The sequence below is a fragment of the Saccostrea echinata genome, unplaced genomic scaffold (assembly GCF_033153115.1).
Source record: "Saccostrea echinata isolate AGI-Se365-2 ecotype Australia unplaced genomic scaffold, CSIRO_AGI_Sech_v1 ptg000062l, whole genome shotgun sequence".
NCBI lineage: Eukaryota > Metazoa > Mollusca > Bivalvia > Ostreida > Ostreidae > Saccostrea > Saccostrea echinata.
This window is the reverse complement of record NW_026889811.1, coordinates 5,128,722-5,155,840: the sequence shown is the minus strand read 5'-3', so window position 1 is coordinate 5,155,840 and position 27,119 is coordinate 5,128,722. Positions and strand designations below refer to the sequence as shown.

Below are 27,119 nucleotides of genomic sequence, written 5' to 3'. Positions count from 1 at the left end.
TGTTATAAGCAAACTTCCGCTAAATCTGGCCGACTTGGTGAAAATCAAAAGGCATTTAATCAATATATGCAAGTTTTAAGTAATTTTGTTATATAGAGTTCGTCTTCGCCATTAATTTGGAAAGGAAAGGATCATATATACCGATAGTTGTAGAAATTAGAGTACCTACATTATAAAGAACAAAGAAGACTGATATCTATGTGTACAAACTGTCTGATGAAAATATGGTTATTTTTAATAAAAAGAATAAAGAATAGAACTAAGTTCTCCCTTATATTCATGGGCTTGCCTACACTACAAATATGAATAATCCAACGTCTACTCATTAAGACAGTAAAAAACAAAACGTAAAGGGAAGTCAGTATACGCATTATTTCAATAGTGGGTATTATTTCAGTAGTGGTCAGACGTATAAAACCGCTGTTGAAATAATGTCAGCTATTGAAAAATTACTTCATTAGTGATCGTTATTTCAACAGTGGTTGCATTAATACTACCGCTATTGAAATAATATCTACTATTGAAATAACTTTTTCAATAGTGGTCGTTATTTCAGTAGTGGTAGCAACAATGCACACGCCATTGAAATAACGATAACTACTGAATTAATTATCTCAGTAGTGGATATTATTTCAATAACGGTTTTACACGTGTAACCACTGTTGAAATTACAACCTCTTATGTTATAACACTTATACTTAGTTTTCCCAAAAAGTTGATTTTAATGTACTGACGAGTAGAAACTTTGGATTTACTATCCATATTAGTAGTGAAGGTAAGCCCATGAATATAAGCGAGAATTTACTTCTATTCTATATCATTTTGATTAAAAATAACCATATTTTCATCAGAAAGTTTGTACACATATTAGATATCGCATAGATGTCTCCTTTCTTCTTTTTAATGTAGATATTCTAATTTTTACAACTATCTATTTTTATTATCTTTTACTTTCCCCAATTAATACCAAAGATGAACCTTATATACACTGTAACAAAATTACTTAAAATTACTAGATCAGTTAAATCACAGATATTCGTGTATTAATAGTATTTCTAGACAGAAATTAAAACATAAAATTACATATCATATTTTAAACTCAATAGATTAATCTATTATATTGGAAAACATAATGAAGAATCTATCCTTATATTTTTTCCAATAGTGAGGTTATTTCAATGAGGCTTGCAATGTGGTTCTGATATTGAAATCATTGTCAGTAACTCTTGAAATAATTATTTCAATCACTATTGAAAATAATTGAAATCATTATTTCAATCACGATTGTAATTTTTTATTTCAATAGTGACCATTATTTCAATGGTAGATGCAACCTGGTTTAGGTTTTGAGATGCATTTAAAACCTTTATTGAAATCATTGTTTCAATAGTGAACGTTATTGCATTAGTGGTTGAAACCTGTATTTGATTTTGAAATGCACTTTCAACCACTATTGAAATAATTATTTCAATAGTGAACGTTATTTCAATAGTGGTTGCAACCTGTGTTTGGTTTTGAAATGCACTCTCAACCACTATTGAAATAATTATTTCAATAGTGAACGTTATTTCAATAGTGGTTGCAACAATTGCTACCTGATTCCTTCCACATCAAGGCAGCTTATTATACAGTGAAAATAAAAAATATAGCGTTTGATATATATATATATATATATATATATATATATATATATATATATATATATGTATATGTATATGTATATATATATATATATATATATATATACTAGATGAATACCCGCGCAAGCGCGGGAGAAAAATGAAGGGAAAACTATGTTATCAGTACATACACTAAAATGTTTAAATAATTGATTTATTCTAGATACATGTAATTAATATCAGCATTACTTGCTGTTGTGAAAAAAAAATTGTGTGAAGAGGTTTATGAATGTACATGATTGATAAAATTATCGGTTCTTCACATGAATTATCATTTACAGAGTGAAAAACTTAACTGAAGAATTTGCAATCTAATGCAATGTCAACGTTTTTCATAAATGTTTAACTACTTAAACCCTTGTGCCCAAAAGAGATGTATATCTGACATAGTGTGTTTACTTTGTAGTTTTGATATAAAATATGATTTAGTAGAAGAATTACAAAGAAACTATAAGTAATATATTATTTAATCCTTTTTAACTCAGGTGAGCAATTTTGGTTATGGGCCTTAATTTTCTTAAATGTTGCATTGGAAAATTCCTTTAACTCATGCAATTTCTCTAATAAACATCTTGTGTATAATGGTTTGTCTGATATTCAAATGTTAAATATGTATAAAGTAACAATAAATTGAAACTTTAGACATTAAAAATATGTTGTTTGATCCATTTTTGGCTCGTTTTTAATCGCGCAGTTTGCTGAACATATGCAACTTCCTAATGTTCACATGTATGTCTTTTTACTTTTTTCTGATGTTATGGGTAGTGACCTATAAATTTCTGTGATTATTCAGTATGTTAAACTATATTCAATGGAAATTTGTTGTTTTTCTACTCTTAAATACTACTATAAAACTTTGAGGTTGGAAACGTCTTAAGGTACTTTCATCTTCAAATTTGTGGGTTTAAAATAGAAAGAAAACTATACATTTATTTCCATTTTAATTTAGTTTAAAATAATCAATAATTGCAGAAATGTATAGGTCACAATCTTTTTTACAATGCAAACGTAAAATATGTAAGAATAAAAATGGCATATTTTTGATACAGCATTAATTAAGCCCACACTTTATAAAAGTTATGTCCCTTGAAAGCCAAAAATTTGGGGGGGGGGATCCCACAGTGGCCTTTATCACACTTTGAGGTGTGTAACTTGAAAATAACAGTAATATGTGGCTTGTATTTTGATCCAAGGATAGGGCTACTATACACTGAAAAAAAAAACAAACAACAAAAAACAATAGAATTTTAGAAGTATGCACTATGTTTGTCATGTTAAGAGAAACATTTTCTTCTTGAGGATTTGGTTGACCTGAGAAAGGAAATTTTTTTGGCAAAATGTTGATTAGACCAGCATTCCTCAATAGAAAGATATAAAAATAATGAAGTTTGTTATCTTTCATAATTCAGCTCTTCCTATCAAAACACTGCAGTGAGTAACTTAGAGAGGGCTAATATTCCTGAATAATCAGATTTCTGGACATAACTGTACATGTATTGATGAATTTACTTAATATTCAGCATTTCTTATCAGAACTCCTATATACTCTGGACGATTGATTCAACTTGCATCTTGAATACTGAGAGGCATATATATACCACATGCACCTATGATACAGGAAATATAATGAGTATGTATTAAGCATGTATTAAAAAAAACTGCACACCTAATGGTATATTTAACTTCAACGATAGGAATCAATACTCTAATTCAATCAACCCTAAGGAAATATTTAAAATTTCATGTCTCAAGAAAAGAACAGAGAAAAAAATTTTTTTGGTATTTTTTAAAACAAATAAACATCTAAAGAAGTACATCTTTGTATACTACATTGTCAGTGTAATAGCAATCAAGACATTGTAGATTAGGTAGTATCGACACTGAGTCAAAAGATCTCACTCGAGATAAAGCTACATAAAGTTGTCCATGGGTAAAAATTGGTTGAGTTAAGTCTATTCCAACATAATCTAAAGTCTGTCCCTGACATTTGTTGATTGTCATTGCAAATACTGGTCTAACTGGAAATTGACGGCGTTGAAGTTGAAATGGTAAACCTGAATCTGATGGCGTCAACGTAATCCGTGGTAAGAACACCATTTTCCCAGAATGTTTTCCTGTCATAATTTTTGCCTCAATGATGCGGCGACCAAGATTAATTACAGCTAGCTTGGTTCCATTTAAAAGACCTTCTTTGGGGTTTAAGTTTCGTATGAGTATAATCGGAGAATACTTTTTCAAGAACAAAGAATGGGGTGGCAAACCTGAAGGTGTCAAAGAATTAAGAAATTCTGTTGGATATATGTATGTTTCTGAAGGGTCGTGAACACTGTCTGCACTTAAGTAAACTTCACAACTGTCTGATTTAAATGCTTCCATAATTTTCTGGTTGATAAAGTCTACTCTTTCATTAGTTGCTGACAAAATAGCTCTGTTGCATATTTCTTGATCGAAGGCCTTTTTACCAAGATCTGGGTACACTCTTTTTATCAAATTGTCTAAACCGCATTCATCAGGTGCAATACAAATTTGAGCAGGGAGTCTAATTTTTGAAATTCCTAGGTGTGAGTAATACTCCTCAGTACCATTTCCTATCTTAAGAAGGAATTTTTCAAAAGAAGTATCAACATTCGAAACACCTTTTCTGGTATTAAACGTGTGCACTCTCATATTTATGGTCAACTGTAGTTTACATACGTGAGTCCATAGAAATGAGTGTTGAAGGCTGCTGAATATCACATCTGCTTGTGAGCCATGATGGATAACTGGTAAAACTTGTCTGAAGTCTCCTCCAAGGAGAACAATTTTTCCTCCAAATGGATTTTCACTTTTCATAATGTCACATAGTGTCCTATGCACACATTCAAACACGTATCTGTGCATCATTGGAGCCTCATCCCATATAATTATTGAGGCATTTCGGACTAATTCTGCTAGAGAACTCTGTATTGGTATATTGCATGTACTTGTATCAAGTATAGGTATTGGTATTTTAAATCGTGAATGTGCTGTACGACCACCATCTAAGAGCTCTGCAGATATTCCTGAGGAAGCTACTGCTAATGCGATATTACCAATAGATCTTATTTTTGCTAAAATTGTGTTGTAAACAAACGTTTTTCCAGTACCTCCTGGTCCATCCAGAAAAAAAAGAGTGGATTTGGGTGCGGGTGAGAAGACAGCTTCAATTACTTTATTGTAAACTTGAATCTGATCCTTATTCATTTTACGTTCATGATCCAAAACGACAGCACATAACTCCTGTGTACTGTAAGATAATTTCTCCTCTATGATATTTGGTATGTGTATGTTGGTTGGAACTGTAGCAAACAATTCAGACATCCCTGGAAAATTATGCAATGTCTTTCCATGTGCTTTTAACTGATCATTAATAAGAAGCAATGTTTTGTAAAGTGTAACTTCATCAGAGTGGTAAAAATTATCTTTACATCTTCTTAAGTCATCGGAAAGTTGGACGTAGAACTCATTCCACAATTTCACAGGTTCAGCTGGTTAACAAAACAGTAAAATTGTTGCAAAAAGTAAACGTAACTGACTGGGAGATCCTGATAATGCTGCTTCACTCAGACATTCAATCCATTCCTCATCATTTTGAAGGAATCCCCTTTTCAATGCTGTCTCTTTATATGTGTTACAAACTGTACCATCATCTAAAGTTAATAAATCCAGGAAAGATTTGCAGCCAGGACTGTGATGAAGTAAAAGTCGAAGAAAAAATCTTTCTCCTTCAATAGGACTGGCAAGATACAATCGTCCAATAGTGTTCCCTGATTTTCTTTTTTTCCAGGTGCATGCTGAAGCATTCCATGTGAAGTGCTCTGGAAATAAATGATAAGGAATATTTCTTGCTTCTGGAATTTCCTCATTTGCTTTAAACCAAGCTGTCAAAGTTGTGTCTTTTGAACTTTGAAGAGCTTCCTCTGCTTTTCCTTCTTTATAGAGCACAGTATGTTGTCCAGGAAGGTGTACTGCAAGTCGTTGAACTGCAGGCGATCTGTCATGAAGATCATAATGAAAAATTCGCCAGCATGATTCTGAAGCAGAAACATATCTTGCATCAACATAATTTTGTATTTCATTGTGTTCATCAGATTGAATGCTAGCCATAACTCTATCGTGTCCTTTATAAACATATTTGTACAAATATTTCACAGCAGTTACACTTGAACATATCTCAACATTTATATGAGCAGAGTACTTACAGCAAAGGTAAGGATTATATGGAACAATCCAACGATTATCAAGTATAACACCATTCTTCTGAACTGATGAACCATTGTTACGTCTTTTGTACATAGGATATCCATCTGGTAACTGTACAGTCTGTTCACAAAACTCTTTTGGATATTTTTTAGAACATTTTCCATCCTGTATGCATGGAGATTTGGGGTTGGCAAGTCCACAGGGACCATGAATCATATGTTGGGTAACAATTTTGTACAATTCTGGTGTTGTTGTTTGGGAAGGAATTTCTGCTGTAACATACATATTGTAATCATCAGAAGACTTAGGTTTACATGTTGGATGCAATATTAAAAGTATATGCGCATGGGGTAAACCTCTTTTCTGAAATTCAATGGTGTAGACAAATGCGATAACTTTGCCAAATATGTTTTTCAGTGTAATGTCTTTTAAAAGATCTTTTAGCTTCAAATGAAATACACGTGCAACTAAGTCTGGTCGATCAGTACTTGTCTGGCCTGACAATACGTTTCTTTCAATATCTGGCCACTTTGGATTACATGTAAAAGTTATAAAGAGGTCTGGTTTCCCGTAACGTCTTACAATAGCCATTGCATCTTGATACATTTGATGCATGTGTCTCGGACTGCCAATAAAGGATGATGGTAATATAATCTTCTTCCCAGTATGTTTACCGTCAGTGTCACCTGATTGTACAGCATCAGCAAGTCCTTGGTATAGTTCGGAACGTAGTTCGTTCTGATGAAATAAACAATAGTTTAATCGCTGTTGCTCTAATTTTGCATACTGATCTACAACATATTGATGAAAGAGTCTTCCACCTCTCAAAATAGTGTTGAAATTATTTCTTTGCATCATGTGATAAGCATAAAAATTCATTACTGAAGTTTGTTTAACAGTGTTTTTGTGCTGAATTCCAATTGTCCACCCTGCATCACCATAAGGGAATAAAAGAACATAGTGTAATGGATCATAATGTTGATTCGTCTCATTGATATGAAGAATTTTTTGACCATTAGGGTGATATGTTGCACGCTCATATAATACAATGTCTCTGTTGGTTGGTTGATATTCTGATGAGCCTGGAATTATAACTGACAATTCAGAAACTGTTGGCAAATTGTAACGTCTTGGGTCTTTAGAGGTGTCCGCCTTCAAAATAAGCTTCATATTTAGAGTTTTGTTCTGTTTTGTAAATATTTCAGTTGTATGTTTGAAGCATTTTGCAAATGGGTTGTACTGATGCAACATACTTTGTAACTGTTCAAGAATGTTTTTATTTAAATCAGTGTTCCAGCAAATTCTGTTGTTTGTTTCATTTTCTGTATCATATATGTATATTTGTGAGAATTTCGGGCGTTCTCCTAGTTCTGGGAAAATATGTCCTATTCTATGGTAAACTGAACCATGGATCCGAAATGTATATGGACCTTTTGATGGCAGAACATCTTCATTAACTCCTAGGGATGCAAAAGCTAAACTTGAATTATAAGCTCTTATGTTATGACGAAATTCTTTTCCCTCGTCATCTTCACCTGTCAATAAATGTTGCAGTAATAAAGGTGGGTCACTGATTGTTGGCAATAGAATTTTTCCTTCTAAACAACATGTAGAAAATACTGCAGACTGTCCGAGAGTACCAGAATGATTTTCTTCTTTCCACATTAAAGAACCACAGTTGAAACACAGATGATTCATTTGTCCCAAATCATGTCTCCTAGGAAAAACTTTTAAGCATATATAATCATCAAGGGAACCAAGAGCTTGAAAATGGAAAGATTTGGGGGATGCCACTGGTTTATTCTTGTCAAACCCACTACCTTTTTTTCTTTTTGGCATTATTTATACCTTTTTAAAATAAAAGTCATTGCTGTAGAACTTAGAGAAATAAGAGTGTTTCTCTTTGAGAAAAAGAAGCTATAACTGCATGTGTTCAATTATATTTTGTTCTCTTCCTCGTCTTTCTTGTCCACTTTTCCATCAGGCAAATCAATGTCACTGAAGGACAAATCTTTTATTTTCTTTTCTTTTTCATTCAGTTCTTCTAGTAATTTCTGATGATCATTTCTTAACTTTTTCAGTTCACTTTCATGGGTACAAACATCTCTTTTAATCTTTTCTAGTTCAGTCAAATAATTTTTAAATTCTAGTTCAATTTTGTTTTGCATTTCTCTCACTTCCATAAGAATATCAGGCAAGGAGGAATGTTCTATCCAGAATGTTATCCCCATGGTACTTTTAATCAGTTCATGTTGCAGTCTTTGAAACTTCAGGTACAACCTTTGGATCTGGCAGTGATTTGGAATATTCTGAAAAAAAAAAGAAAAAGAAAGTAAATATTAAATATATATGAGAGGTACAGTATTTAATTTTTATTCTGTATCTGTTGTCAATATCAACCTGGTATTTTACAAAAAATAAAAAAAGGTCTGTGATTAAATACCAGATATCAAATAAGACCCCCCAAAAATCCTGTAACATTTTCGAAAACAAAAACAAAAACTAATTTTAAATGGAACGTCAGGCAAATCGCTACGTTTTTGACGTAAGTCATTGTGACGAAGACAACCCAATTTATACGACATAAAGTAAATTTTTTATTCAATCAGAAACATCGTTATAAACAGAATTAAATATATTGAAGAGCAAAATGTAGGAGGAGTTGCAATTTGAAAGTATTTCACAAAAATTTATATTTTTAGTGACCACAGTAACACCATTCATCAAAATCAAAAACTGATAGATAGAATTATGCATCTTAGTGTAGTCTACTTGATTGTCAAATTATATTGAAATCAGACCAACACTGTAGTAGGAGTAGTGTTTTGAAAGTATTTCACAGAAATTTCTATTTTTAGTAAGCACAGCAACACCATTTATCAGACTCAAAAACCGATAAACAGAATTATGCATATTAGTGTAGTCTACTTGAGCGCTAAATTATATTGAAATCAGACTAAACCTGTATGAGGAGTAATGTTTTGAATGTATTTCACAGAAATTTCTATTTTAAGTAACCATGGCAACACCATTCATGGAAATCAAAAATCGATAAACAGAATTATGTATCTTAGTGTGATCTACTCGTGTGCCATTTTATTTAGAAATATCCCAGAATTCCTTTCACCATGGAGAAAACATGTAGGTGATCAAGATTTAGTTCTTGCAGAGAGCTTAAAAGGAAAAAAAATTCTCTTCATAAGGCCTAAAATAAGAATTTGTTTGTTTGCAGTTGCCTACCGACACACTGAAAATATACCTAACCCAAACTTTTATTAAGCCATTTTGTAACATTATTTTTTTTTTCAATTTTCCAGGATATTGAAACTGTTTCATTTTTATTTTTATTTTTATCAATCAGTAGTTTATGATAAGAGTGGAGTTTATTCATGTTTAGCAGACCTATAAAAAGTTCTATTATTTGTTATCTAACAAAAACCTGAAAACTGAATTTTTTTCCAAAAAAAAAAAAAGAATGCCTACGTACCTACCAACTCTAAAAATTATAGGTTGTCAACTGCAAACAAAGAATTTTTAAAGCTTGGCCTAATATATCAAATTTGATGCCTTTTGTTAAAAATTTGAACTATCAAGTCTCCATTACAAATGAAGGTGGTCACCCACATGGCGCAGTGGTAAGAGCATCTCCTATAGAGTTGCAGAGTAAGGAGTTGATCCTTACATCATGTGTTCAAATCCCACTGTGGGACATGGAGACCGGTCCTTTGGATGAGACCATATAAATTGAGGTCCCTTGCCGCAGTAGGTGTTGACACGAAAAAGATCCCTCACTGCTCAATGGCCCCTAAGTGCCAAGCATAGGTCAAATTTTGCAGCTCTCCAATGGCAAGTGGTGGCATATCCATAGGAGTGAAAAATTCTTGAGAGGGACATTAAACAACAAACAAAAATTAAATGAAAGTGCAACAATTACATGTTATAGTTTATATGTACTGTACCATAGGTGAATGTGACTTTTAACCTGCCAATGTAATGATTTTGAAGAAGCAGATCTAACTTAGATATGCATACAAAAATATTTGATGGCATCTGGAAATAAATACAACTACAATTGTCATTACTATAGCACCATCAACATTATTTAACATTTGGACAGTTATTTGCTTTATGATATTCCATTAATATAGCATTTTTGTGATGTACATTTCTTTCAGTAAATGTATATTAAATATAGCATATAATGTATGCAAAATTAGTATATACTATATCTGCATAGTTGCATTGGCCTAATAAAAATATTGTTTGTTGCCCTTTTCCAACTGACCCATGGACATTATATTTCTTTTTCCGACTTCAATTATTTCCTTTTAATCTAGTATTTTTTGTTTTCAAGATAACTCATTTGATACCATTCAATATGCTTCTTCAGGGACATAAATGTGTTGGTTATTAAGATTAATAAAAATTTGAATTTTTTACCTTTAACAGGGAATAGTGAATTTACAGGCTGCTTTGTGATGTAAGACATTCTATTTTGCATGAAGATGTATCTGTATATCTTTAGATGGAAAAAAAAAAAAATTCCTACCTACCCAATATTAAAAGCTTAAATGGATTGGAAAAGTAAATACCGGTAGATTAAATATAAAAAAGAAATTGCATGCCTCATCAGTTACTTGTGCCATGATGCATATTTAATTTTTCAAGTACAAAGTCAGTAATAGGTATCAATAAATGATGAATTGATATAAGCAATTTATTTTTCATGGTACTTAAACCATATTTGTATGATGTCAACTCTTCCTCCTCAGAAAATCCACAGAAATAGAGCAATTGGCCACCACTCGCCCTATGCATTTATAAACCCCTTGTTTACATGTACATAAATGTGCATGAGCATGCATTATTACACAGTGTCTAGAAAAACAGACCTTCAAGTCTTAAATTTAAAAAAATGTTTGAATTTGCCTACTGACCCACTTAACATGTACCACACCTAAAAATGTTTTGAGCTATTTTCTAAAGTGGTATTTGGGGGGTAAGTTTGAAATTTTCAGGATACTGACATTTAAAATTTCATTTTGTTAGTTTGATTTTTGGTTTCATCAATTACAAATGTAGTAAATGGCTTAAAATAAGTGAATTTACTTTAGTAATACTATGAAAATCCCCTCAATTTGTTATCTAAAAAAACATTAAGAAAACTTCATTTTTTAAAAAAACATTATTCCAATATATACACCTACCCACATTAAAAATTACAGGTTGGCAACAGTAAACCAAGAATTAAGTTGGATTCACCACAGTCAGAATATGTCTCATATGCAGTATTTGACCATAAGTGAAAAATTATTTCGGTTTTACGCAATCAGTCGAGGGGACAAACTTATTTGGTCAGTGTGTAAGGACTAACTTTTAATGTTTTGCATAGGTGCAAATGTAATGCTCATTAGTTGAATAGTGTGCAAGCACTTAACATTCTAAGCTTATTTCTCAGGCTGGTCTGATACTAAGCATAATCAGTTGAATAGTGTGCAAGGACTATAATCCCAATCTTTCAGTAGGTTGCATGCAAGACTTACCATAATATCTGTCAAGTGGTGCCATCAAAATAATTTAAGTCATAGCACATTGATGTGAGAAAGTTATGTGAAAAATGTGAAAATGCAAAACCAAGGAAATCTTAAGATCCATACAATTTTAATCAGACTCATTTATGTATTTAGAATTGTGAAATATTTTTTCTTAAAACAGATGTGTTTATGCCTTCCTGTTATATGGTAAAACTAAAAACCTGACACTCCGGTTTGGTGAAAAAAATGTGGCATTAGACCTGATCAGAGGCACTATACATTCAGTCAGATCTAACATATTTTGCATAGACTGCCACAAATAATTTTTAAGTATAATAAGTCTACTAAGGATTTTTTAACTGCCAACAAAAAAAGTATAGTTAGTATCATAATCCCCTGAATATCTGCAACAGTTGTGAAGTTTATAAAATCATGAACTTTTGTAAGTTGATCCCGTCTTTGAGTACTGTAGTACCTTGACTTATAAAATGTTCAGATTGTAAAAAAGTATTGTAACGTTTTACTGTTTTAAATTAAGAGGGATAACTCTCAGTGTTTTTCATTTCTTCCAATGATAATACACAGGAATAAAGTTTACTGTTTAATGGTTTCTTCATAGCTTAAAATCCAAGAGGACAAACACAGTAAGTATAATAATCCATGTAAAATTTGTCTGAACTGATCGTATAACACATGAAAACTGACTGACCCCCCATCTAAAATTGCTTATATATTTATGCATAAACCTATTCAGGCCAGATTGCATGTGTGGAGCAATGTATTGTAAACAAATACCCATTGCTCATTGCTTGCGTGGAGCAATGTAATGTAAACAATACCCATTACTCATTTGGAGCAATTATGTTTACAATGTACAGTTACGTAAAATATCGCAACAATATATTTTTAAACCTTGCATGCAGAATAAATTCATTTGACAAAATTTGTCAGGAAAAGAGCACATTATATAAAACTGAGTCTCTCCAACACACAGTCACAATATAAAAGGCTGGTTAGAATTAGAGGAATCTCCAATTAAAGCAATTGCAGTGAGGCGGCGCAATGCGCCGCTCACCTAGTGAGCTTCATAGACAATGTTTATAAATGGAGGAATTTCGGGTTGAAATCTGCACATTGCACAGAAATTTTTATGAGTCAATGTGAAAAAATTCTAAACTCCCAATAATTCTTTGCAGTACATAACAACATGGTGGCCTATATAAGCATAACAACTTACTTACTTGAAAAAAAAAATTACAAACAGAGATTTTATGCAGTTTCCATGCCACAATTGCCCACAAAACTATGTTTGCGTCCTCAGTAAACATGACTTTGTATGTGGCGTCATCTTTCTGTCAGTTTGGAATCTCGATCCCGATGCATGGGGAGTCTGCATTGTTAGTCGGTTAGAGAATATATATTTCAATATTGGTTTCATAAAGATGAACTTTCATGTACGATACCCAGTGAACGCATGTGAAAGGAGTTTACCTAAAAATGTTGGGCTATAAAGCAGAATGTAAAATGACATTTGACCTAAAAATGTTAGGCTATAAAGCAGAATGTAAAACGACATTTGAGAAGGTGTGTAGAGTACTTGTACATAAATGAACTGTGCTCTCCCTAACGGTTTCACCATTGAACATATTACATAATAATATTACACTGTTTTAATCCGAGATTCCTCTGACTCTAACCTCTGCTTCTTATATTGTGACATGTGCACGTCACAATATAAAAAGCAAGGGTTAGAGTCAGAGGAATCTCGGATTACATTGTATTATGAAATAACCAGAAAAAACTTAAGACTTTTCCAACCTTGAAATTTCCGTATAGTTTTTATAGTTAACCTATAGTGCAAAGTTGAAACTCAGCTTATTCTGCTGACTGGTCGGTTTTAGTCAAGCATTTAAATACATTCTGAGGAAGGAAAAGTTCCCTAGACCCGTAGACCTTGAGTTGACCAAGTCACGTTGACCGCATGCTTTTCAGTGTTTCGTGTGTGTAGCAGATCATTATTGTAGCAACATATCGTTGTATTCTATATACGACACTCTTCGCTATCATTGTGTAATAAAAGTCCTTGTTAAATGTATTTGGATATCTATGAATACCTACAAAAACTTGATGTGCACATTCAACGTGTTCAACTTGTTCAATGCTTCTCTCCGCCATGATGTCGAGATGTGACCTCGTTTTGAGCATCCCTGAAGATCTTCTGGAAATTTCCATAAAAACTAAAATCGCAGATTAAAGAAACGATCTTGTGCATTTTATTTATCCAATACTTATCACATCCTAATTTCTGTGTATACTTTTAATCAAATTCTGATAAATGTATTTACTTTTAATGGATTTATTTCATATTATATTACTGTAAGTTATCTTATTGCTAAAACTCCATATGATTTCGATCCGCCAAAGCGTGTCCACCACTTTTCTCTCGTTTTTACTAATTCGGAGTTGTCGATCGAAAATGAAAGTAGGTTTTAAATTAAATTCGCAATAATTGCAAATCAGACGAAATTCAATTATAGTTTACGGACATCATCTCATATCTAGTGTAACATAAGTGGACTATGTATGAACTCTAGTTCAGGCGTTTCGGAGTTTATTTGCAAAATTTATTAATTTATAAGTATAGATATATATATACTGTTGTATGTACATATAGATAGATAGATAGATACCCTTCAGAAATTAAGTTTGGTAAATTATTTTACTTCAATTCTGTGCAAAGAGGGCAATGTTAGGTGTCGCCCAATCTTTCAAGAACAAGGCGTAGCGTGTACCGGGTATTGAATCAACGTTTGTTCATCAATCCTGTCATTGTTTTTCTGTCGATTCAGTGCAGATTTGTTCTTTTCGAAGAATTTTATTCACATAATAATTTTCATTTATAGTTTCGCCGGCTTGAACAATATGTAACTTGGATAAACCATGAACGCCCATCACACCCCATATCATGACCTTGGCGCTTGACTTGACGCAGCTAATGTCGCGTACCTTATCTGGCTGGGACTTCCACATAACATCGTCCTGTCGATCTGGACAAGGAAACAAATATTCTGTAGATTCGTCACTAAAAATGTAGTTCTCCTAGTCTTCGGCCGTCAAATGATTGGGATCACGAGCAAATTTCGATCTCTTCTGCCGTTGTGTCTTCGTCAGTAGTTGATTTGTTAACCGTTTGAATGCCTTTCATTTTTTTCCCTTTCGCAAATAATTGAACACAGTTACAAGACTCACATTAAAGCCTGGGTTCATTGCTGCATTTACTTGTCGATTTTCCTCTTTTTTATTTTATGTTCTCCACTTTTCTCTTTACTACGCCTACTATTTTCGACGGTCGGCCAGATCGTTTGATCGGTTCTATTTGCTTTCGCTTTCCTCTTCACCTTGATACACATCGGTCACATTTGTTTAGCCACATCCTTCACTTTAACCCCTCAAATAATATCTGGTATGATGAAACACATTCTATAGTTTTACCAAAAAAATTGAAATAGACATATTGCTTTTATCAATTTATTTTTTTCAAAATTTACAGAACGAACTTTCTCCACACCTCTTAGAATAAACCATGATTTTTTTTCTTAATGACTACTTTCGGTGGATTTCGTACATGTATCATCCTCTGCTTCTATATTGGTATCAAAAATATGGTCAGGATAACATACCTCAGCACTGTGCCAAAATAATACAATTTATCTCATTTTATCAATTTATCTCGCCAAGTATAAAAAGGCGTCCCTCTTTTGAGTCTATAAGGGACACAGACTCAAGGAGTTCATTCGGTGCCCCTCGGATAATCCTCAGGGATATTAAACATATGTCATATGTACAGTCTTCAGATTCTCAGTTTTGGTATAAAACGAATAGTTCATACAAAAAATTGAAAGAATGTAAAAGTTTCTATTAGAGATATATTCGAAGACTCCTTTTCCGGTCCCATGTTTTCTATTTCAAAATGTTCTGCGAAAAACTGTAAAACCAGTGACATTTTGATAACTAACACTTCTTTCACCAGTAATCTTACTGGACAGAGCTTCTGTACCAAAACTTGGGCAAATCTGAACAAGGTACGGTTTGGGCGAAAATCTGCCCGGTCCAGGAAATCAACCAAAATACAACATAAACTATTTGATTATATCTAATTTATGAAAATAATTATTTTAACTTGATATCTTTTAAAGCGCCTGAAATATATATCTTCAAAAATGCAGTACTGCTATCTTGACGTTACCTTTCTTTGGGCAAAAACAGACACCTAAATTAACTTCTTATCCAATTATTTGCCAAAAAAAGTATGTTTTTTACATGTATTTGGTCGAATTTTTGTTGAAGTTGATTATAAATATGACACCCCCTTGGTTAACCTCAACAAGCGGAATTCCAAAATAGAAGTCAAAGGTCAATTAAGTGCATAATTTTTACTTTTTTTATTTTCAATTTTTTGATAAGTTTCACAGCAAAGGATGTTAAAAAAAGTAATTATTAGTATATCTACTGAAGTTTATCATACTGAACTATACTGACAATTCCTTTTTTCAAATCTGTATAATATACTGTATGTGTACTTAAAAAAGCGGGCTTCATATTTTAGCGGCTTTGGTATTCATGAATACCGCTAAGAAATCATGTACATGTACCAATACATGTACAATATTCGGCACGAACATGTGTAGCGCTTATTCATGATTACGCCAACAACTCCATACCCCTTGACTGCACTAAATTTTTGAATACGCCAATATATGTACACGTACAGAGTTTCAGGTTGCTAAGCAACGAAAAAAAATTGATTTCAGAAATTAAAGTTTTTTATTGTTGCTAATGGTTATAAAAGACACCTTTTCTCTTTCCATGGAATACTAAAGTAAGACATGACGTCATAATATTGCAGTGAACTCAAGATAGATTGCATCCTAAAGAATTACATTGACCATAAGTCATAATTGTTAATTTGGAATTTACACATACATTTGTATAGCATACATGTACTATATACTTTGACAGGAATATTGCTTTTTGGCTGACATAAAACACATAAACACTCTCTTACAGTAAAACTAATATTTTAATTTACAATTCAGAGAATGAATATTTATTTCAGAAAAGATATTTTTTCAGATAACAGAATTTAACAGTTCATTTTGTATATAACAAATTAAGATAATTCTACGTTTCCTCTTTCAAAAGGATCTTCATTTACAAAATCATTTTCAATTTTATCTGCTCAGTAATTTGTTCATAGATGAGATAATAAAAAAATAACAATGTAACTTGATGAAGAAGTTTTTATCAACAGAGAAACAACAGAAAGAAGCAAAAAATATGTTACTATCCGAGAGGGAAAATGTAGATATACATAAAAGTTTCAGAAATGTTTTCTGTTTTACTCATACCACCCTCTCCTCACACATACAGACACACGTACTACTGTTTCACACCACTGTTCTCTTTCTATCTCTCATTCTTCCTCCCTCTCTCTCTCTCTTCCACACCATTGTCATCTTCATCACTATCAGACCCATCTATAGTGTCTTTGATGTCCGAGGCGTCCTCCAGTGATGTAGTCCAGTTTCGAACCCCCTTCAGTGACTCCTGATATCGCCCAAAAGAGAGCAAAAGAGAGGTACCATATTACACTGGTTACATGACCGCACATTCCAACAACTCTGGTACCAGCTTTACATTTGCAGTACCATCCATCCACCACTCCGTCATTGAGACTGACCCAGCATCTGTACTGTTTGGCAGCTATATGTCTGCTTTGAATCTTAGCACTCACCAACCCAGGAATTTCATCACTAATGAAAATTTCGAAACCCCCCTCTTCATCAATGTGTTCTTTAGCATAGGAATGGGCCATGCGAAGGTAATATATCCCGAGAGTAAGTTGGCGCAATTCAGTTTCTTCATAGCATGGGAAATCTTTGGCAACATTCTCTGCATCAACTTTTGTCCAACACAATCCTCTTCTGTCAATTCCCTCAATTTACACACGTTCCTGTAAAAAGCATAAAAATTCAGTGTTATTGTACAAGTAAAGGGTTTTTTTTGTTAATGGAAGCAATTAAACATTCAGCTTGCCTGCATTTTATCATGATACAACATTACACTATTTCTGTGTTCAGTTCAGAAAAATATCCTAATGCAAGGAAACCAATTATGATGAAAGAAAAAAATTACTGTCATTGACCTAAAGACAAAAATGAACTTGCCATTTCATTATAAAACCACAAAACATATATTTACCTGTAGTGTATTTACTCTCTGTGAAAGGTGGAGCATTTTCGAGGCAAGTTGTTGGTCTTCCTCTGATGAAACACTAAGTGGTGGCCTATACTTATTGCAAAGAGCTGCTACGATTCTCACATAGTCACCAATAAATGGAATTTGCTAGTTGGGTGACGTTTTAGCTAAATACTGCCACTGTTTCAGTCGCCCATTTGTTGCTTCAACAATCCATCGAACCTGAAAAGTAGAAAACATACACATGCCAAATAAAACAACATTTTATAAAAAAAATTCTCAATATATAACATGTATTTCATATACAAAGTAATGTTAATCATAATGATCCCCCCCCCCCCCCAACACACACACATTCTCGATATAGGATTTTGATGATATTTTACTTTATTTTTATGATTAGTTTACTGATAAAAATATAAATCTAAATATAACAGTAATGTATTACATTAATTTTACAAACTAACCTACATATACTAGTATACTTAAATAATTAAAAAAATACTACTAGTACCTTTGTCACAACTCTGGACAAGTTAGAATCAAACGTGGACAGCTGCTCAGTTCCTTTTTTCATAAATGCAGGCATCTCCATCCTGATTCCAATGTCTTCCAATAAATCCTGGGCATCCTTGAAACCACGATCAACAACAAAGACATCGTCTTTTTGTAGCCAGTTCCTGAGTTCTTCTGCATTGTTGTTAATCATATGCTTCAATATGTTAGCATCGTTATTCTTTGCATCAGCAAGATAAGGCCCAAGAACCGATACAATATATCCACTTGTAGTCACCACCATCATGGGTTTCACAAGGGGTCTGTGTTTATACAAACTGTATGATCGCCGGGCAAAAGCAAAATTGGAACTTCTCTGTATATAGACGTATGTTCCATCCAATACTAAGATTGCAGGGTTTGATGTTATATCATCTGTCAAAAGATTTCTTACCAGATCACGGGTGTGGTATTGAATGACTTCGCCCCGTGTAATGTGCCGAAATCCAAGATTATATGGAACAAAGTCTCTCATAAGCGTTGTTCTGGCAGACACAATAGCTCGTCGAACCTGCAAAATGTTACACTTTGTAAAGTAAAACATAAATACAACATATCCTGTCTCAAATGTGGGATAAAAAATATATACATGCAATTTTCATAACATCATGTGAAACTCTTACTTGAAATTTAGTCATTCCAAATAAAACAGCAAAGATTTTGTTTGAGAGCGCTGATCTAAGTTTCATCAATGGAATGGCTATACACGTCCTCTTGCTCCGATTTCTAGAAGAGTTAATGCTGGTAATTGTTGAGACAATGTCATGAAATTCAAGACGAGAAAATCCTGTCAGCACTTGATAATCATTATCGTCTAGGCTGCCTTCATCATCGAAGTCAAGTCTCGATTGCTGAAATGCTTTATCACGCAATTCCTAAAAAAAATTTAAATCGTCATCATATATGCATGCTTTTTGTCATCTTTAAAGAATTAGTAATACAGTAGAAAAAGCTTATAAAGAAGTGCCATGGATTGAAAAATTTGCTTCATTACATACATTACCGGTATATAATTCGTTATATCCGTCAAGTTCACAAAATAATTTGTAAAGCCACGGGGAATAAAATTCACTTTCCTGTAAGCATCCCTTCACCATATGTGTTTTTTATAAATGTGTTTACTATAATGATTGACCAAGTTAAAAATAATAAACATTACCTTTATGAGACTGGTGATGGATGTTTTGTTCAATGTTGTGATCTCACTGGTTCTGATTTGCTGCATAGCTCCATCGCTCATTTTCCCATTTTCCAAGTGTCGAATACAGTACATTGCACCAGATGGAATGATGATTTCTTGTTTGATGAATACAAACATACGAACATGATGGGAAACAGCTACAAGTTTGGGTCCCGTTTTTTTTACAAACAAAGCAATAACCATGGCTTTAGGATGATGATGGAATAGGCAAGGGTACAGATGGAGGACTAGGAAATGAGTGCTTTGTATGCTTCTGTTTTGGTGATGCAAATGTTGGGTCCTCTTTTTTCTCATGGGGAGCTGGCCTGGACAATTCCGGTTCTCTTGTTGTAGACTCCTTCACTTTCCTACACTTATGTCGACATTTATTGCACAACACATCTGTGTCTTCCACATTTACAGAAAAATGTTTCTGTAAAACAGAAATAAACAAACTAGCTGGACGTCGTTCTTCAGGAGGGACCTTCTTGTTACACAGAGCACACCTATATCGTCTTTCGTCCATCCTTAAAAAAGTTTAAGACAATAAATCAAAGGAAATTCTCATCTTCATCATATATTGAAAATATTAGAATCATATCATTAAATAAACAGTTTTATTTAATTAGAGTATTAGCTCCCGGAAATGAGAACCCCTTATTAATGGGTAAAAAGATCAATAAATATGATACCCCCCTCCCTGTTTCGGCTTAATGTGGCTTGTTTTTTTTTCAAGTCAGAATATGTTTGTTTTCATTTCCATTTTTGTTCTGTTGGTAGTCTAACCGAGTTGATTTTTTGAGTGTGTGTTGAACCCCCCACCCCCACCCTCCACCACCACCAGTGAGACACAACTTAACACAAAAACTATGTTTCTGGGTTTAGATTTTTTTTTTTCTGATTTCTAAGGTTATTTTTTTTTCTTTTGATGGTGATGACTACATGAGTATTTTCTGAGTGTTTGATGACCTGGGCCGATCCCCACCCCTGGATCCGCAATTGCCTCGGGTCTCAATGTCACGGGGTATACTATATTTCCATCAGAATTCATGCAGATCATTGTCTCTTTTAGGAGTCTGACTCACGATCACTTTACCCAATATTTTTTTTCAAAACATTTTTTTTCAAACCTTTTCCCCCAGATTTTTTTTTTAAAAAAGTGTCCTATTATTTATTACATTCTGTACATTCTGCAACATTTATATAAATAATTTGTAATTTATATTTCTTAGAGAACGATTTAAGAACCCTCTCTACACTGCACACTAAAGAGTTCTGATTCTATGGTATTTTTCTACAGTTGGAGTGATCTGCCCTTAGATCTAAAGTCCAATAAATAGAAATTAACAGTATACTGCTCAATTAGCAATCAATACAAGTATTCTTAACATTTTAAAAGGCCAAGATAAATTAATTGAACACGTTATTTACATGTATTTTCTTCATGGAAGTAAACAACTGTGATTTCTGTTCACTGATACTGTGTTGTGTTTGAACATTTTTCCCCTGGGAAATGCCACGTACCATATTAAATAGATAGGATCAATATTTACATCTTTATTCAATATAATTTTCTCGATGTCCAAAAAACATTTTGCACTGGTGTAGAGAGGGTCCTTAACAAATGTTTTGTGTTGTTAACATATGTTTTGTGTTGTATACAAAACGACAACAAATTTTGAGCTACTCTGTACCTCGCAAAAATTAAGAATTATTGTCATTATAATTATTTACAAGAAAACATTGATGTAACCATCAATTGTCGCCCGGAAAATAAATAAAGTAAACAATGGAAATGAGTCTTTATCATCAAACCGCTTCGATATATGTGAAAAAGGCATGCGTCTAAATGATGGAGACGATAGTCGAGAATATTTTGAAAACTTATAGTCGGATGAAAATCGAACAAAAACGATACCCTTTTAAACTTTATCAATTCCTCAAGTAAATGTTGGCTGCATAAAATATAATTTGAAACCAGACACATGCATCACCTATTTTCAAAAATATCTTTCACTTTAAGAATATAAAACACTAACTGTGTAAGGTACATTTTTACGTTTTTATGCGATAAGTAAAATTCGATGTTCTAAAAAAAGGGACCTGTCGTTTTTTCGATAGTAAATGATAAGCAACTTTATATACTAAATATGAAAAACATATATTTTTACAGATTCACTTTATGGAAGTAAATATATTGTGTATCTCGTAATTTATAAAGGGAAAGAACATTCTGATTAACAATCTTTTTAATGTTTAGAAAACCTTTAATTCTGAATAACTTCTCCCACCTCAATCCCCATATACCAACACTTAAACTTATATGTATAGAGCAGCCCGGTCCTCCGGGCTGCAATAACAGCACGGTAGACTAGAATCATATATTGTTGTCTTATATTTTCAATACACAAAATGTTAAACACTCTAACAATTGCAGGTGTACCACTGGCATTGCTAAGCGAAGCAATTACATTGTATGTTCGAGACTGAGAGGATAAGAACTTTCAGTTCCGTCTTTACTAAGTTTTAAAACTACATGTATCTTGCATGCATTTAAAACACTATTGAGATGAAATCATTGTATCCGTTACTTGCATTTTTGGAAGGATTTATTAAATCACACACAAAAACAAATATGTCAGGCATAAATATGCAGCCAGGTCTATAAACATGATAAACGTTGACATGCCGTCGTCTGCAAGCATGCATGTGACTGCAGACTCTTTCATACATGTTTAAATGGGTGAATGTCTCAGAAAATATTCTTGCGTATGTTTTATCAAATCAGAATGATTTAATATTTTTATGATTCAAAAGTGGCTTACCTGGTATGTAACTTGATTCCCCATGAAAATGATGAAGTCATACAACATACATGTAACACGGTTACACCGCTCTGTTTACAATGACCATAACAACCAAAATGGCACCCGCTCCGTAAGAATGGATGGAATTATCCGGATTTTTTTTTAATTGTAATAAATCACAGCATTCCTAAAATCAGGTTGCAAACAAAGAAAGATATTTTAAATCAAACGACAACCCGAATTATCCTCGTCTCCACTTCAATGAACTAAATATTATTAGTTATTAGAAATCAGGTCACGGTGATTGTTGGTAAAAAAAACGTTTCCATAAACATTAAAACCCCTCTGCCACTGTCGCCCGGGATGAAACTTTGATAAAATGTTTAATTTATAATAACCTTTTAATACACCGAATATCGTTCCGGGCGACGGGGGAAGAGATGTTGAATTTTACTCATATATCTATACAAAACATTGAAAAAGACCAAAATGGGGTTATCGCCCTTACTTCAACTGATTGTAAAGTACGCATGCGCAAAGATAAGTTAATTTTAACATTATATTTAAATGAACTATTTCTTGGTCTTTGATTTTATAAAGGAGAAATTATTGGAACTGCAAATTAATTTTCCCCCCAAAAGCCGTGCATATTATTTAGGAAACCGTACCTAGTTCTTTCCAAATGTTGTCTACGGAATAGAGTGTAATCGTTGTGGACTTGTTTATGTTGGTGAAACCAAGGGATCACTCAATAAAAGAACATCAGGTCATAGATTTCAGATAAATAATGGGGGTCAACAACTTTTATACAAACATTTTAATTTACCTGATCATTCTATTTTGTCAATGAAAGTTAGAATTCTAGAAAATATTTACCACCACACAAACAGTTCATCACTGAGTACACCCTTCCGTAGACAACGAGAAGAATTTTGAATTACAAAGCTATAGGGACAACCTTTCCCTATGGATGTAATGACAATGTCGATAGTGTTGGAAATCTTTCCAGTCCACAGTGTAACATTGTAAATGTGATGGAACTTTTTAACCATACAAAGAGACGTAAGCGTAGGCATGGGCATCGGTCTTACAATAAACCTTTAATACACGATGTCTCTTGATTCATTACTACCTTACGTAAATCAACAGTTAGGTCTACATCATATTCGCACCAAACTTTACTCTGTCCCTTTGAAACTTTTAAATAGTCTTCTTGAAAAGGTCAAGGAAAGTCCATTTTTTGATTCCTCGACACCAGAATATAGGCTCCGATCTGTGATTATGGATATTGCAAATCATAGGCTTTTCAACCCCCGCGTTTTACTGAAGAAAATGCAGCTAAAACAATCCGTTTTTTTTCCTTAAACTTCAATATGCCAACAAAGGAATTGACGCGGTTAATATAAGTAATATTCTTAATCACAAAAGGGTCCAGTCTTGTATTCCACCATATTTCAAGTTAAAGACTACACCTTGTATTTCCTACAAATATACATCGACTATTGCTTTCAAACTTTTTAATTACAAGAAAACTTTACAGGGCCTGGAGATCGAATATCTGAAACATAATCCTCCATCGTGTTCATGTTCTTCTTCGCCCTATAACTATAGTCCTGCTGGACACATTATTACTAGTGACGTAAATATAGTTAATAATGAGGACCTTAGATCACTAATTTTAAAAAGTCCTAAATTTCGGGAACCCCGATCCTTCAACTGGCTTCGGAATTTCATAATATTTTGGATTCTGTAGAAAACTACGCCAGGCGATGGGCCAGAAATGAAAAAGAAGACCTTGACACTTTGTCAGAATGGATTAAAAGTATCAGATGTATTTTCAAATCGCGCATTAAAAGATTGAGAGGCAATATGAGAACCATCTATCCCTCTGTATTCAATTATCCTAAAGTGAAAAAAGAATTAGATAGATTACATGATCAGTACGTAATGGTCCCTGCTGGCAAAGCAGGTAACAACATTGTCTTTGTTTGTAAGGCTCATTATACTAAATGTATTTTAGAGGAAATTGGATTTAATTCTAAAAGTGGTAATCCAACTTATACTCTTAGTTCCTTTCTAAGGAAGAAATTCTTCAAAATCACATGTCAGTTTTGAATATTTTTAATATTCCAAACAACCAAAATGAATTTGAATTACCATATTTATATTGAATTCCGAAACTTCGTAAAAATCCTTACAACAAAGATACATAGCGGGTTCCAGTAAATGTTCAACCAAGCCTCTTTCTTTACTCCTCACTAAGATATTAACAGTGGTGAAGGTGAAACTTCAAGAGTACTGTGCAACAATATATTCGAGAAGTGGTGTAAATCAGATGTGGATACTTAAAAATTCCAAGGAACTTTTGGAAAATTTGAAATCACAAGATTTTACCAAAATCAACAGCTTAAAAACTTGCGACTTTTCAACTTTATACACAACCATTCCCCACGATAAATTAAAGTCCAGGCTATTTGATATCATTGACAGCTGCTTTTTCAATAAAAATGGAACTCGTAAATATACTTACCTTGTCATTGGTCATTTGCAAAATTATTTTGTTAAAAAACATTCTGATTGTACACACAAGTACTCTGAAGTTGACATTAAAAAGATGCTTGAGTTTCTGATTGACAATATCTATGTGGTTTTTGGAGACCAGGTCTTCCAACAATCTATTGGAATTTCCATGGGTACCAATTGCGCCCCGTTATTAGCAGACATTTTTTTGTATTCATATGAAGCAGAATTTGTCCAAAATCTTGTACATGAAAAGAAGAAAACACTTGCTATGGCTTTCAACTCGACATTTAGATATATCGATGACGTATTGTCAATCAACAATGGCTATATCCTTTCTTATGTCGACACGATATATCCTGGTGAGCTTGAGATATTTTACTTGAAAAAGACGATAATGGTAATCTAACAACCAAGCTTTATGATAAACGTGATGACTTTAACTTTTCAATCGTCAACTTCCCTTACTTATGCAGCAATATACCTTCATCACCTGCATTCGGGGTATACATGTATATCTCTCAGTTGATTCGATACGCAAGAGCATGCTCTACGTATTTACAATTTCTAAAACGAAGTAAATTATTGACAAACAAGTTGATGAAACAAGAATATCAGCAGTCTCGTTTAAAGTCATCATTTCGTAAGTTCTATGGTCGATACAATGACCTTGTCAGCAAATACAATTTATCATTGAGTCAAATGCTGACTGACGTTTTTCATACTAATTGTTAGGCCATTATTAACACACTGAATGGTCGACGGATTTTTCCGTTATTTCCCGATCATGACAAGGAGCACACGGCGGGTGTGACCGGTCGGCAGGGGATACTCACTCCTCCATGGCACCTGATCCCACCTCTGATGTTTGGAGGTCCGTGTTTGCTCTGCTCCTATTTTGTATTGTTTAATGGACATTTGAGCTTGAATATTGTTCGTTATTTCCATATATTTCATTGTAAAGAATTTATTTTTTTATTTAGCTTAATTAACCCACTCATTTAAGTAGAGTCAAAGACGCTGTTGAATGTTCCTATTACAGGTGTTATCATATGTTTGTCATTAACATATTATCATAAAATCTAAAAAAAAAAAAAATAAATAAATAAATAAAAAAAAAAAAAAAAAAAAAACTTGTTTAATTTGTGTTGATTACAGCAGCATCATTTCATGGTTTAAATTCGAGTACAATACTTCGTCACCAGCATCAATATTGCTTGAGAAAAAACTTCAAATATACTATTTAAAGATGCATATCGACTTGATGTTTCTGAAAATGGAAATAATCCTCTATACATGTAAAACAGCAATAGTGCTGGCCTCACAATACCTAATTTGACGATATTTCTGAGGAAAAACAATTATACTTCAACCTCTATCTATAATTGTGATGTTCTATAATGACAATGCCTTGAATAATGATCTACTTTATATGTTTTTCATAAATTGATAAAAAATATAAAACAAATGTAGTCTTTAAAAATTAATACATTCCCTATATTACTCTATCAGAATAAAGGAAACACAATTACATTAAACAGCTTAACTTTTTAAATCTCTAGTCTCTGTGTGTTAAAAATGCAAACAAGATGTGTTTGTGAAACACTGATGCCCCCGTATGGCAGCTTATGGCGAAGGTTAAAGTTTCTCAATTGCAAGTCAAAATCCAGGCCAAAAGATAAAAAATGATGGTACCCAAAGAAAGGTCTTTCTCTAGGAATATACCTCTAAAATTTGAAAGCCCCAGCTGCAACTGTTATGGCGAAGGTTAAAGTTTTGTAAAAGTAAGTAAAACGTCAAGGTCAAGGTTGTTGGTATCCAAAGGAAGGTCTTGTCAAAAGAATTACAAAAGTTATGGGCAATGATAAAGTTGACAACAGACAGACAGACAGGACAAAAACAATATACCCCCGGGATCTTTCGATCCGGGGGCATAAAAAGAAAGCTTGTGGCTTGCTCCCATCATTTTCAAATATTGTTTTGTCAATTTCATTCGGCCAATCCATAGATATATCGACTTCAGATGAAAGCATATCGATCCACCTCATGAAAGGGATATATATATATATATATATATATATATATATATATATATATATATATATATATATATATATATATATATATATATATATATAGAATTCAATAAATACCTTCGTTGTCAGAAAATTACATTAGTGAAGGAGTGCTCCTGCTGTTTTAATTAACAGCGAAGACTTAATTAAGATTAAATTCCTGACAAAACATATTTTGATGTTTAGTTTCAATTAACATTAGAGTGTCTGCAACCAGGCACTTATGTACCCATTTGAACCCTCTTCTTGGACAAACCAGATGACCAGGAAATAAAAAAAACGATTTTATG

The 27,119-nt window shown here is 33.1% G+C and overlaps 1 protein-coding gene across 1 annotated transcript; it reads right to left on the bottom strand.

The window, feature by feature from the left end:
* Positions 1-3,482: 3,482 nt before the first annotated feature.
* Positions 3,483-5,018, bottom strand: LOC133175323 (ATP-dependent DNA helicase PIF1-like). The gene has a single exon (XM_061310418.1). It carries the CDS (start codon positions 5,016-5,018, stop codon positions 3,483-3,485), a length of 1,536 nt encoding a protein of 511 aa, XP_061166402.1.
* Positions 5,019-27,119: the final 22,101 nt, after the last annotated feature.

Coding starts and splice junctions, on each gene's coding strand:
- LOC133175323 (XM_061310418.1), bottom strand. CDS start 5,018: ATGTCTGAATTGTTTGCTACAGTTCCAACCAACATACACATACCAAAT.